Source organism: Mus caroli, chromosome 7 (assembly GCF_900094665.2).
Source record: "Mus caroli chromosome 7, CAROLI_EIJ_v1.1, whole genome shotgun sequence".
Lineage (NCBI taxonomy): Eukaryota > Metazoa > Chordata > Mammalia > Rodentia > Muridae > Mus > Mus caroli.
Window position 1 is genome coordinate 122,021,219 of NC_034576.1, and position 13,275 is coordinate 122,034,493.

Consider the following 13,275-nt stretch of genomic DNA (forward strand, 5'->3'; position numbering starts at 1 on the left):
AAAAAAATAAAATAAAATAAAGTCAGTTCTTATTCATAACTCTGTACTCTTTAAACCATGGTCTTCCAAGACTCTGACATATTCTTATACACAAACAAACAACCCCAATATGGATACATAACTTTGACAAATTGTGCAACTGCTACTTGATAACTGGAGCCAGCTGTTCTCGCTGCACACAGGCCTGGCTTAAGGAAAGAAGCTGAGCAATCCAAGAGAGGCAGAGGTATCTCCCAGAGACAGTTACTCTGGACACCTTAGTGCCTGGCAGACTACAGATAAATGACTAAACGGACATGCAAAGGAGAAAGAGACAAGTTCTGAGCCACTGTCAGTGGGGCCGAGCAGTAGCTTAGCAAAAGTGTTCACATTGCTTAGTCCTTATTTAATTTTAGGCAGAGGGTAGGTGTCTAATAACTCAGACTGCCTCTTAGTGCTTTTATGAATACAAAATGTGACCTATCAATCAGGCAGCACTTTATTCTGTGAGGAAAACAGAATAGCACATGTCAGACAAGGAAGCTTTACAGAGATACAAATACCTGAGTCTTAAGAGAAATACACATAGTAGTTCTGCTACAAGTTTCAGACGCATGATAGAAAACGTAATTCCTTAGGGGAGTCTAGGAAGTTCTCTGGACTAGAACTACAACTCAGAACACTTCAGCTTAGAGAAAATGGCCGGAAAGAGGATGCGGCCACTTGCCCCAAACCTGCGAAGCAATCCCAGTTCTATCCTAGTTGGTACCGCTATCCAGTGTCACACTTTCCTCCTCTGCTCCCCTCGTGACATGAAAGCATCTGTAACTAACCTGGTGAATTTGCACATGGTAGCAGCCTGGAACTTCCAGGCCAAGAGCAGCACTCGAAATTCTGTAGGATCAACACATAGGTCACTGCAAAAGCGCTCCATGCCTTCCTCCAAAATTGCATCCTCCCGCTCATCCTTGTAGCGCCTGAATAGTTCTTCCAACCTCTGCAAAGAAGACTCCTCAGCATTGGTCTTGGACTCCCTCCCAGCATCTCCAGAAGAAGTTGGCAGCTGGCAGGCCTCGGTGGCAGCCTCTGCTTTCTTGGTCCCATTGACAAGAATATCCCCAGCTGGTTTGCCACAAGGTGGCACCTGTTCCTCACGGTGGCTAGCCCCCCGCCTGCTGTGTGACTTGCTGCTGGGGTCCCGGTCTCCATTCTTGCTGCCCAAGGTTGATGAAGGATTCTTGCACTTGGTGACACACTGGCCCATGGTGGTAGTACCCTGGCCTCTAGAGTGGACCCCTCTGGATCAATTGCCCTCGCTGCCACTGGCCCATGTACTTCAACATGCCATCAGTTAGAGGAGCCAGACAACCTGGAAGGAAATTACAAAATAGTTACCACTCTCTTTCACTGAGCTAACAACGAGCCAGGGGAGAGAACCCTACCCCAGCTCACCATTACCTACCTCTCCTGTAAATCAGCTCTGTGGGATGCTTACCCTTGGATATGGTGGCTAGGGGGCATATGGAGAACCAGCATAGGAAATTCCTAAAATCCTTAAGGTAGCATAAGTTATAAGAGAACACAAAGTCTACACAGTTCTAACAGAATGTTCCAGAGGAAATCTATCTTGTCAACTTCTGCCTTCACATAAGCATTATCTGGCCAGGCGTGGTGGTGCACGCCTTTAATCCCAGCACTTGGGAGGCAGAGGCAGGCAGATTTCCGAGTTCGAGGCCAGCCTGGTCTACAGACTGAGTTCCAGGACAGCCAGAGCTACACAGAGAAACCCTGTCTTCGAAAAACCAAAAAAAAAAAAAAAAGAGTTATCTGGACCTGAGTTAAACCACAAGTTTACCATCTGGTTCTATACCTAATACCTACACATTCAGATTTCAACAAAGATTGCTACAATCTTTTACTCTCAGCACAACATAAGGAACACCTTGGAGGATAAATTACCTTGGCCTGGTAGCCATGGCAACTAATTGAGCAGAACAATACAGAGGTAGCTAAGTCTATGATAATGGTAATGGATGGAAGCAAGGAGAGTTAAAGGAACCTCACCACAACCATTCCTCCCCGATCCCCTTACAGATGCTGTACTACATATGGAAAATTAACTGAAAGCAGGACTCCAGGATGAAACTTCCATCAAGTCTTCAGTAATAAGATGCTGTAGCTATTTTAGGGTTACTCATGCTCCTGAAAGTAACCCCTCACCTGTACTCTGTCAAGTTGGATTCTAGTAACATGGAGATGAGGCCATATCCAAGCCACCTGTAATCTCATAATGGTCTAATGGTGAAGTAAGAAGTGTCAAAACTACAAGCAGGGGCCTAGACAAACAGCAAAGTGCAATCAATGTGCTGGATTCACAAAGGTGTGCCGTCCCAGCTCCACCCTGTTCCACCCACCTACATAGAGCCTGTACTCCAGGTACTTTCCCAACCTAGGTGTGTCTCCACACCCAATACAATGTCTAAGAGATGTAACTAAGTTTTTATATGAACTGCTAAAAATATGTGAACAAAAGCAGAAGCAATTTTCAATACTGTCTACTTAGGACTTGTTATTAACCATCAACTATTTTGTTATAATAGAAAATCCATTTATGATTTAATACTTGCAAACTTCTGCTAAGTGTTAGAACAATGGCAGCCACTGTCTGTTAGTATGTAGAATGTAGCAAAGAAAGCAGACACTAGAAAAAAATCAGTGCCAGTCAGACTTGGGCCTCTCACTTCTAAGGAGCCTTCATGATTCTTCAGGGTGCAAATTCAGAGCTCACTTAAGAGTCTGGTAATAGGGCAAAGGGCAGTTGTTAAGAAAAGCTGAATAAACAAAAACAAATAAAAAACTAAACAGCTTCCACCAAACAGTGCCTGGATAAACTGCAGTTATCTTCAAAGGGAATTCTCTCTAAAAGGAAGCAGAGAGTATAGTCATCTAAAAAGAACCACAATCATTCCTGTACTTAGGCAGACTCCTATAAGGGTGTGTCCTATTCTCCACCCTCAGAAACAAAAAACATGTCTACACATGCCCTCAAAAGAAAGGCAGTTTCAATTTGCTTAAACAAAAACAAAACACACAAAGAAACTCTTAAAAGTGCTTTGGCTGTGAAAAGTGACAGACCCAAGCATGGCTTCTCACAGGCTGTTTTACAGTGAGCATGTAGTAAGCCATAAGTGAAACCAATTCAAATCTCAAAAGGCAAAGGGTTAATTCTTGGAGAAGAATTGTTCAAGCAGAATTCTCTCCAAACAAGAAAGACTACAGCATGTGGAGGGTCTGGTTTCCAGATTTGTGTTTCTAAAGACTGGATTGCTGAAAGAAACAAAAGGCCCAAACTTACACAAACCCCACATGCTCACAGACTGGCAACTCTAATTCCCAGGCTGGCTGACTCACCAGTGTTTGCTGCTCAGATCCTGCTGCAGGAGGCCCAGCACCCGGGTGAGGTAAGAGGATTTCCTGCCCTGCATCTGACCCACCTACCCAGGCTGCTCACCCCACCCCCATTGGACAGATGCTTCTGTACTGCAGCTCCCTCCAAAGCCTGGCACCAAGGCCTGCAGGTAGGAGCAGAACAGATGGGGCTCCCATAGAGGCCCAAATCTCATTTACTCCGCTGTGCCTCCATGTAAAAGCATCTTTTGATGACCTGATACAGCGGAACCAGTTGAAACCTGAAGGCTTTTAACATGCTCAGCAGATGAGAGAGAGAGGAAAATCAATGTGGACAGATGATCAATCACACAGTGACAGAAGGTCAGCTTTCTCCCATCATGGCTCCTTTCTTTAAAAGGTTCCCATTCTGGAGGGGTTGAGCAGTGGTCTCAAGTCAGAAGTCAGTATGTTCTTTGCTAGTGGACACTGCTCCTTGGTTGCTTGTTTATTTCCCCTTCTGGCAGAGCCTTCAGTCTTTCAAAGTCTCACTGGCTGTTAGCTAACAACAGCAACCATCAATTACCTGGCATTTGATACAGGGCCAAACTCTATGCTAACTAAGCACTTTAAGAACACTAGCACACCGTGCCCTCCTCACCATAACCCCATTTAAAGACAGGAAAACTGAGGCTCTGCATGTAGTAAACTTATCCAACATCACAGAACAAACAGAACTTGGAATGTTTAGTTCAAGAAACCATGATCTGTATAACTGAACCCACATCTGTCAAAACATCATGGGACAATATATTGAGGAATGGGCCCTGAGGTGAGGAACAGATACAGCAACCTTAGAATATCAGATCTTAACCATCAGCCACTACAAAGAACATCATAGTGTCTGTGTGCACACACATACACACACTCACCAATAATAATAAATAATTTAAAAATTATAACAATAGGCCAGGCATAGTGATGCATGTGTTTAATCCCAGCACTTAGGAGGCAGAGACAGGTGGATCTCTGTGAGTTCAAGGCCAACTTGATCTACATAGTGAAACCCAGTCTCAAAACATAGAAAGTCTCATACCACATTACTGACCCTATTCAAAAGCTCCAAAGCCCCAACATGTGGAGAATCAGACTCTCCACAGGAAGGGGGTTTCCTTGTGATTGATCCTCAATAAAATCAAGCTGTGCCTGGTAAATACTGTAAATTGCTAGCCATGCCCTGCTCCTAACCTGAGGCAGGCTTTCCTGTCATCTTGCATCCATCTCTATAGGTCTGCAAAGACAGGATCTCTAGCTTTCTAGGCAATTACACTCAGTTAATGACAGTGTCTTCCCAGGTGGCTGTACTCCCTCTCACTGCCACCTGCTGACAGCCTTTGCACAATCTAGACATTCCAGTGCCAAGTTTACAAAAACAACACAATTATTAGTAATGACTACCACTTTCTATTTGCTATATTGTATATTGTTATTATAACAGCAGTATAGAAACATAGCTCTCTGAAATAATTATTGAGTTCCAGGAAACTAAATGGCAGCACACTGAGGTCAAGAAGCTATCTAGGAAGGGAGAAAACAGTGCAGTTATCAAGAGGTTGGGTGAATCACAGTGAGGGCATCTATTAACCAGACCTGTCTGCAGCTTATTCCACTGTGCCTCAGGACTCTTGAGTGCAGGAAATGAGATGATCCATGCATCTGGTGCACAGAAGCAGTCAGTGAAGGGTCCGCCTCTGTAATCATTATTATTACTGCTATCACAGTCACTGACAGACCAAAGCTTCTTTTACCAAAGGAATTATTCTTCAGTAGCCAGCCCAGCTCTATCAGGGCAAATCAAATGTCTCACAAGTGACAGCTGTCCTGCTTTAGCATTGTGGCACAAATGAGTCAAACAGAGCCAAGAACAAAAGAGGAGGGAAAGGGGTGACTGAAAACCTCAGTAGGGGAGGGGGAACCACTCATGCACACATACAATAACTGGGGTACCTATTCTACGCCTGTATACTCCTTTGAATATGTATTTACTGTCAGGAACTTTGTTCTGCTTACAATGGGTCATCGTAGTATCCAGCTTTTCTCCTCCAGCTGCTTCTGCCTCCTTCCCTCCTTTCTCTGCACTTCAGCCTCCAGACTCATCCTTCCTCTGTACCAGCCCTGGCTACCATTCCTAAGGATAGGCTTTGCTACCTGCCCAACTCAACCCCAGCCTCAGGCCTGAAGCAGACACTACTAGGCCCCAAGGGCAATCCTTAGAGGCCCCAGGTCCCTGGAGGTGCTCTAGTTTCAGCTGCACCTATCTCTTTGGTAGTTCCATGAGGTAACAACCAGGCAAATCTGTCTTCAAGTGGCTTGCTCTTGGCTGTTCAGCCAAACCACTGTGGAGGACCAACCCTCACTGGAGTCTGATGTAAATGGAGACAGAAAAAAATGGAAAGATAAGAGAACTACAAAGAAAACTTGAGAGCAACTCAGAAGGATAATAAGGTCTGGGGCTATAGCTGCAGTTTTATAACAAGCCTAAGAAGTAAATTGTTATAGGCTCTACAGATGTGGAAACTACACAACAGTATTACAAAATAAAACCAGCCTGCTAAGACTTCACTGAGATTTCACAGAAAGGTGGGTCTTGTTTGGGTTCTTAAATGACAATAAACAGGAAATGGAAGAAAAGAAAGCCAATATGGTTGGTCCATGTAATTAACATATAGTAATAGCTATATCTTGAAAATCATTACAGGGTGCTGGGGAGGTTGGCTCATAGTAAAGTGTCAGCCACAAAAAGCATGAAGACTTCAGCTTGGGTGTAAATACTGGGTGTGATAAGCCATGTCTATCTAATCCCAGTTCTGGGGGCAGGTGGTGAAGACAGGGAAGCTTCCTGGGGCTTACAGACTAGCCAGCCGAAATGAATTGATAAGCTCTTGGCTCAGTGATAGACAGAAAGACACCTGACACTGACCTTTGACCTTCGCGCATGCCCACACTTAATATGTACTGAGACTGAGGTGAACTATTACACTTGGATCCTTACATCTCTATAAGTTAGATAACATTTTTTTTTCATTTTATAAAAGCAGGAAAATAATAAAATTCAGGGAGTTGGCTTGAAGTAACCAGTCTGACTCCACACTCTCTGATCTCTATCGCTGGCTTTGCTTACTCTTCTCTGCTATGATGTGTGTCAGGGCATGCCAGACCCCTTGGGAAGATAATGGTGCACCAAGAAGAAAATGTTCTTTATCAACACATAAGTGTATTCCACAGGGTGAATCTATATGCAGAGTAAATTCCAAGGACACCTTGGACTCTCATCCAGGACTTCCATAAGCAATGTATCCCTTCAACAAACCATTTGGCCTCTCTGAGTTTCTGTGACTCCAACATTAAAACAAGGGGTCTTCACTTGTCTTTTCAAAGTATAATATTCTGGGGCTACCTTCACATCATTGCCATTTAAAAGAAAAACTGCAGTTCTAATCTGGAACCCTCTGAAGACAAGAAAATTTCCTCCTGTTATAATGAATTGCTCCCTTGCTTCTTACAAGGAGAAAAACAAGTGACTCCAATCTGAACAATGGGTGATAGACACCACACTGTGGAGTTTACTGTCTTCCCTTTCCTTCCTCATTTTAGACCTTGACTGGAGGTAAGCAGTTGTGTCCCACTCCCCAAGCCCACACAACCCAGTAAGCAGCCCAGAGTAAGGTGGCTATTTGCTGTACCTAGTTAGGGTCAACAAGCTTGCTCAGAGGAATGCTGTATTGGTGTTGATAGGGAGCCTACCACCCCGAGGAACAACAGCCTTGTGAAACAGGCAAGTGCTATACCAAAAACAGGTCAACCAAGTGTCAGATCTGCCCCAAGACTGTCTTAAGCCACCAACCCAATGTCCTTCTCCATGGTTAGTCTATTCTGCAGCAAGAAGCTACCAACACTGGCATTCCCACATAATAGCAATATGAAATTCATGTTTCCAGCATCCATCTAAACAGTTTGTAGAGCTGAGTTCATGTTCTTACTTCTTATCAAATACTGAAGACCAGGACCTGAGAACATGAAATCCTCAGTTTTCTACAGCAGCCAGAGGCTGAGCCAACCGTACTGGCAGAAGCCATCCTCTAAGTCTTTAAACAAGACTACAGAGACTCCTAGTCCCACCTGGCAGCTTACAGGTTCTGAGTGACCTTTTCAAAAAAGACTGAAAAGTGTGTCCTGTCCAATGGTAAACAGCTTCTAGAAACTTGCATACATCATGAGGAAAAACTGATAGATTGCTCCTCTCATTGGGAACTTAGGCTTGACGAAGATCACCTTCAGAGCGTAGATCTTACCAGAGCTACTTAGTGGGGAAAGCATTTCCCTCTGCCAAAACAAACAAGACCCGTCTGTTTCTATGCCCATGCTTTTAACAGTGTCTTTGTCCTAAAATGCCCTATACTAGTAAGCAAAAACTGCAGGTCCAGTTAGAGCTGGGTAGGACTTGCTACACCAAACAATCTCAAAAATGCAAAAGGAAAGAGGCATGAAGGAAGATACAATATTTTTAAAAGGAAATATGTGCACTGATTATATTTCTAGGAAATAACCTTGAGTCACATGACTAACACCTTCCAACTTGACCCAAGACCGTTTCTTTACTTTCATTAGTTTGTCACTGGTCTTTAGGTGTCACACCTTAAATACAATCACATCCTGTATAATGAAGTTTCTATCAGTAATGAATTATAATCACGATGGTGGTCCCATAAGATTATTATGTAGTTCTTAGTGCCACCACAGCCACCCTAATGCTGTGGAGAAAGTGTTCGCTTGTTCGTGAAGATGCTTACACAGATGAACACCCTGTACTGCCAGCTGTATAAAGTACACACAGCATATATACTTATGTACAAACTATAACATTTTAACACAGTTACATTGTGGCTACATACTGTCGATGTTACTTTTCTGTTGTTAAAAGGTTGCTGTGTGACTTTGGCAGCAAGTTCATACATATCACATGTAATATGTCCCCTGACTAAATCAAGATATGAAGTGAATGGCACTAGTGGCATCCACACCATGACAAACTCATTCAGAATCCATCCCCTAAGTCAATGACTAGATACTCATGAGACAATATATATAATTAAGGCCTGAGGAGTGAGACCAGTGTAGCTGGCTAGTCTGAGGGCTACTTGTCAAATAATACAAGCATGCCAACACAGATGCATACAATATACACAAAGTAATGAAGCATTTTGGTCTCTAGGCTTTAGAACTGAGTTGCATGTTTACCCAAAATAACCCAAAACTATGCCTTCTCATATCACTGGTCCACAGTGAAATTTTTTGCTTTTTCCCCCATCACAACTATTTTAAAGTAAGCCTGACTACCTACACATATGCAAAGGGGGCATGATTAGGAGGGCAGTGGATTTCTGGGTTGGCCACTGTATTAGTTGCTTTTCTAATTGGTGTTACCAACTACCTACAGAAGGAACTTAATGGGATGAAAGATTTATGTTGGCTGTTCCAGAAGATATAGTCAGTCCACCACTGCAGCAGGATGTGCGTAGGCAGCTCCTCACAAAACGGCAGATGAGGAAGCAGAGAAATTAGACTGGAATCTGGAGCACACATCACCTTAAATCCTCACTCCCAGAGACCACCTCCTGCTGGCAAGGCCACAGTCCCAAATGTTCTATAACTTCCCTTAGTCACCTAGTGGGCACCAAATATTCAAACACATGAACCTGAACACTTCAGATTCAAATTGTCTTTATCGGTTTCCCCAAGGCATTCCTTGTTTAAAGGCAGAAGTTTGTCTTGGGTTTGTACTCCCTGGAACTATAATAAAAAATGGCATGCCTGCTACACTACCTCTATGTGTACAGGCTGTTTGCTTCCTTGGGATGGTACCTCAGTAGACCTCTCTGGAAGTTAACTGCTGATTATACATTAATTCTCTGCTTCTAGGTAGCATATGGGTATCTGCCACTGAGGAATTTAGCTGATTATAGCTAATTAGTCCTCAAACATCTGATTAACATGTGGACTGTTCACTTTTTGGTCACCTAAAGAGTTGAGAAAAATACTTAACTGAAGATAAGATTACATTTTTTGCATTTAGTAAAAGGTAAGAAAGCAGATTGTCAAATGATTCAAAAGATGAGGAAACAACCTGATACAAAAATGATAAATGACTGCCTGCAAATGCCTTAAAAGTATACTTAGATGATCACAAGTGCACAGCTGTGGTTTCTAGAGTCATGTGACTTCTAAGTCTCAAGTTCATCACATGGTAAGTGATCAATTTCCTAATGCTTCCTCATTCTTTATAGAGAAAAATCTAACTCCATTATAAGACCACACATACCAATTCCTTCCTAGAGGCCCATGATGGAGGCTGACTGCTAATGCCTAGCAGACCGGAAAAAGGGACAAAAAAGACCTACATAGTAAAAGAATTCCTCCTTTCAACCACATCAGTAACCCAGTCAGAAACATGCATGACTACTGCCAAATCAAAAGCACTTATTTGACAAAATCCAGACAATGCCAATAAGTCTGTGTTGGAAGATGGCTTTGTGCACTGTATATTTCAGATGCTTATTTCTTTGTTGTTGTTGTTGCTTTGTTCCTTGTTTTTTTTTTTTTTCTTTTTTTTTATTAGATATTTTCTTTATTTACATTTTAAATGTTATCCCTTTTCCTGGTTTCCTGTCCGAAAACCCCGTATCCCCTTCCCCCTCCCCCTGCTCACCAACCCACCCACTCCCACCTCCTGGTCCTGGCAGTCCCCTTCACTGGGGCAGAGAGCCTTCACAGGACTAAGGGCCTCTCCTCCCATTGATGACCAACTAGGCCATCCTCTGCTACATATGCAACTGGAGCCATGAGTCCTACCATGTATATTCTTTGGTTGGTGGTTTAGTCACAGGAAGCTCTGGGGGTACTGGTTAGAATCCATGGAAGGAGTTACATCCTATTTTGCAGCCCTTTCCACTCAACATTTTTTTTTTGATAAACATCTTTCCCTCTCAAAAAACTGATGTGTGCTGGGAATGTAGAGGGAGTGCATGTACACATGAACTCCTCGGGCACTGTCTACCTAGTTTGTGTTTGGATGGTTGGGTTTCGAGATTTTTTTTTTATGTGTATGAATGTATGTAAGTGTGAGGGTATGTACATGTGAACACAGGTTTGCATGGAGAGGGTATCAAGTCTCATGAAACTGTAAGTGCCAACAGGAGTACTAAGAACAGGACTTGGGTCCTCTTCAAGAGCACTATATACTCTTAACCACTAATCCATCTCTCCAACCCTTTTGTTTTCAGACAGGGTCTCTCAATTTCTTGGGCTGATCAAGGAGGCTAGACAGTGAGCCCCTGCATCTGCCTGTCTTCTCCTCCCTAGCTCAAGGATTAGACATACATACCACTATAGTCTGTTTGCTGTGGTTTTAAAAAAACTATTTATCTGTTCAGTTAGTGTATACACACATGGTGTACATGGGGTTGATTCTATTCTTTCCACCAATATGGGGTCAGGAATCAAACTTGGGTCATTAGGCTTTAGTGGCAAGCACTCTTACCTTGCTGAGCCATCTTGACAGCCCTACTCTTTGATTTTTGTTTTTTAAACATGGGTTCTGAGGTTTCTGAACTCAGGTCTCCAAGCTTGCATGGAAGGACGTTACTTGGCTGAGCTACCACCTTAAATCCCTACAAAAAAATTAAAATATTGTTATGGCTGTTAATGCTCCAGGCCGGTCACATATAATCCATAAGGCTATTTACATCCTATTCAATCTGTCAAAATTCTGGTACTGTACTCCAGAGGGAGCAAAGAAACTGAAATTCCCTGTGTTAAACCACTGTAAACAGCTATCTCAATGATCAGACACTGTGATTTGTGGTTTTCATTTCTTACTCTCAGATGCTAACTTACTTCCTATAATTCACTATTCTAGACATACTAGGGTAATAGAAAAAAAGTTAAAAACCAGAACATTAATAATTATCTCCTGGGAATAACTCCTAAGAAGAAAAATTGATGGATCAAAGATTATGTAAAAACATTTTGTATAAAAATCTATTCTAGATCTACACATACTTTCAACATATTGTATTTGCCAACTTATTCAATTTCCCTTAAAACAAACAAAACAGAACACCACCCCCTTTTCCAGAAGCATGGAAGACAAGACAAATATCCAGGCGGCCAGTAAAGAAGTATCAGCCTTCCTGTGAGCACAACAGCTTAACAGCTGTAACTGACAGGACAAGAGACAAGAGGTTCAAATGTTATCCTTCAGTTTCATCTACACTTCTTCTATGTACTTTTTAAGTATTAGACAAGCCTTACCCTTTCCACCCTCCAAAAACTATGAGTCCTCATCCTTTTAAGCACTGGGCTGAAAGTCGAGCTCTCAGACTAACCAGAGCCAGGGACTATCTGCACACTGGGCTATGGAGCCTTGGAAGCAGTGAATGGGTTGCATTTATACCACAGACCTATCATATGCACTTTTGGAGCTATAGATTGAATCAAAGGACATCACAGAATGTATTAGAACCATGTAAATTTCCACACCATCTAGACTCTATCAGATAATTACCCAAGTTTCACACGTAATCCCTGCCCCTCTAATTAACTCCTGGTATAAGTCTGTGTGTTTGTGGAATTCATAATGAAGCATGTGACTTAGGTTCATATGTTGCCTATAATACTCCTGGCTAATAACTATATTATCAGGGGTACACAGGCAAATTGAGCATTGAAAATGGCCACCCTACCAGAAAGACCAGGGAAAGTAAAATGTCTACAGAAGAAAGCGACTTTCTCTACCTGGTGAGTTTCAAATCCAATGCATACAGAACTCAAGAATGAGATTCTTAGGTGGAAGGCAATACTGAGAAATTACAAACTGGGTTTTGAAGACATCATATACACCCTGACTCCAATGGCCTCAAGAAAGATCAAAGCCTAACCTTCATGAATATACCAGTCAATAAATTCCCTTTTAGATTTGCCAAATGTCAGCTTGTGTCACAACTGAAAGAGTTCTCACAGACAGGTAACACTTCTCAGCCTCCTACTAAAGCCGCACAGACAGCACGACCTAACGCTTAGACTTCCTGATTCGTGTCGTGCTCCTTGCCCAGCTTACGAGTGAGGCCACAGTTTCAACCCAGTATGTCATGGTACCCTCAGCTGAGCAACAGGAGCAATGATCCCTGGCCATGAATGCTGTCAAATCCCATTACAACTAGGTGAGCCATTAGGATACTATTTATATAAGATGGCATGACTAACAAGCTAAGAAAACTATCCTAGCCCTCCTCTAAATACAGTTAGAGTACTCACTCCTGCCTTCTCTTGTGGAAACATTCTATCTCATCTTCATGTTCCCAAGGAGGACCCCACCTCCTACCCTACAAGCACAATGTGACAGAATGGACGGCAAACTCTTCGGGAATCCGCTGCACAATAATGACATGACCGATCCTCTTCCAGCTCAAAAGGTATTTGATCTAAACCACATCCTATGAAACTGAAAAACTAGACATGACCAGAGTTCTTGGTTTCAATTACCCAATTTCCCTTTAAGTGCTAAAAGCCAATTTAGGAAGAATTCAGGTGTCTAAGACAGAAACTAAAAATGTTCATGTTTATCTGTCTTTATTATATATCCTGTAAGGGTTATTATATACAATCCATATATGTGTGCATGTATATACACATTTATTTTCTTAACATTCATTTTTATAAATGCTTACATGGCACATGGATACATTAATATAGAGAGAGATAAATAAACAGATAATTCAATCAAAATAGTGTCCAACATATGATGAAAAGCAACAAGCAAGGAGTTACAGAAGGCTTTGCAAAGGTATCTCT

The 13,275-nt window shown here is 42.4% G+C and overlaps 1 protein-coding gene across 9 annotated transcripts in view; it reads right to left on the bottom strand.

Moving 5' to 3' along the window:
- Positions 1 to 13,275, bottom strand: part of Dcun1d3 (defective in cullin neddylation 1 domain containing 3) — a 42,992-nt gene that overhangs the window by 6,006 nt on the left and 23,711 nt on the right. For 7 of the 9 annotated variants that reach the window (XM_021168737.2, XM_021168738.2, XM_021168739.2 and 4 more), the window contains exon 2: positions 813 to 1,348. In XM_021168737.2, coding sequence (XP_021024396.1) covers positions 813 to 1,243 — 431 coding nt within the window. In that variant the 5' untranslated portion in view covers positions 1,244 to 1,348. Of the gene's footprint in view, positions 1 to 812; positions 1,349 to 1,441; positions 1,676 to 10,963; positions 10,992 to 13,275 lie in introns of those variants that run through there. The other 2 variants (XM_021168741.2, XM_029479304.1) reach the window with 2 other exon arrangements.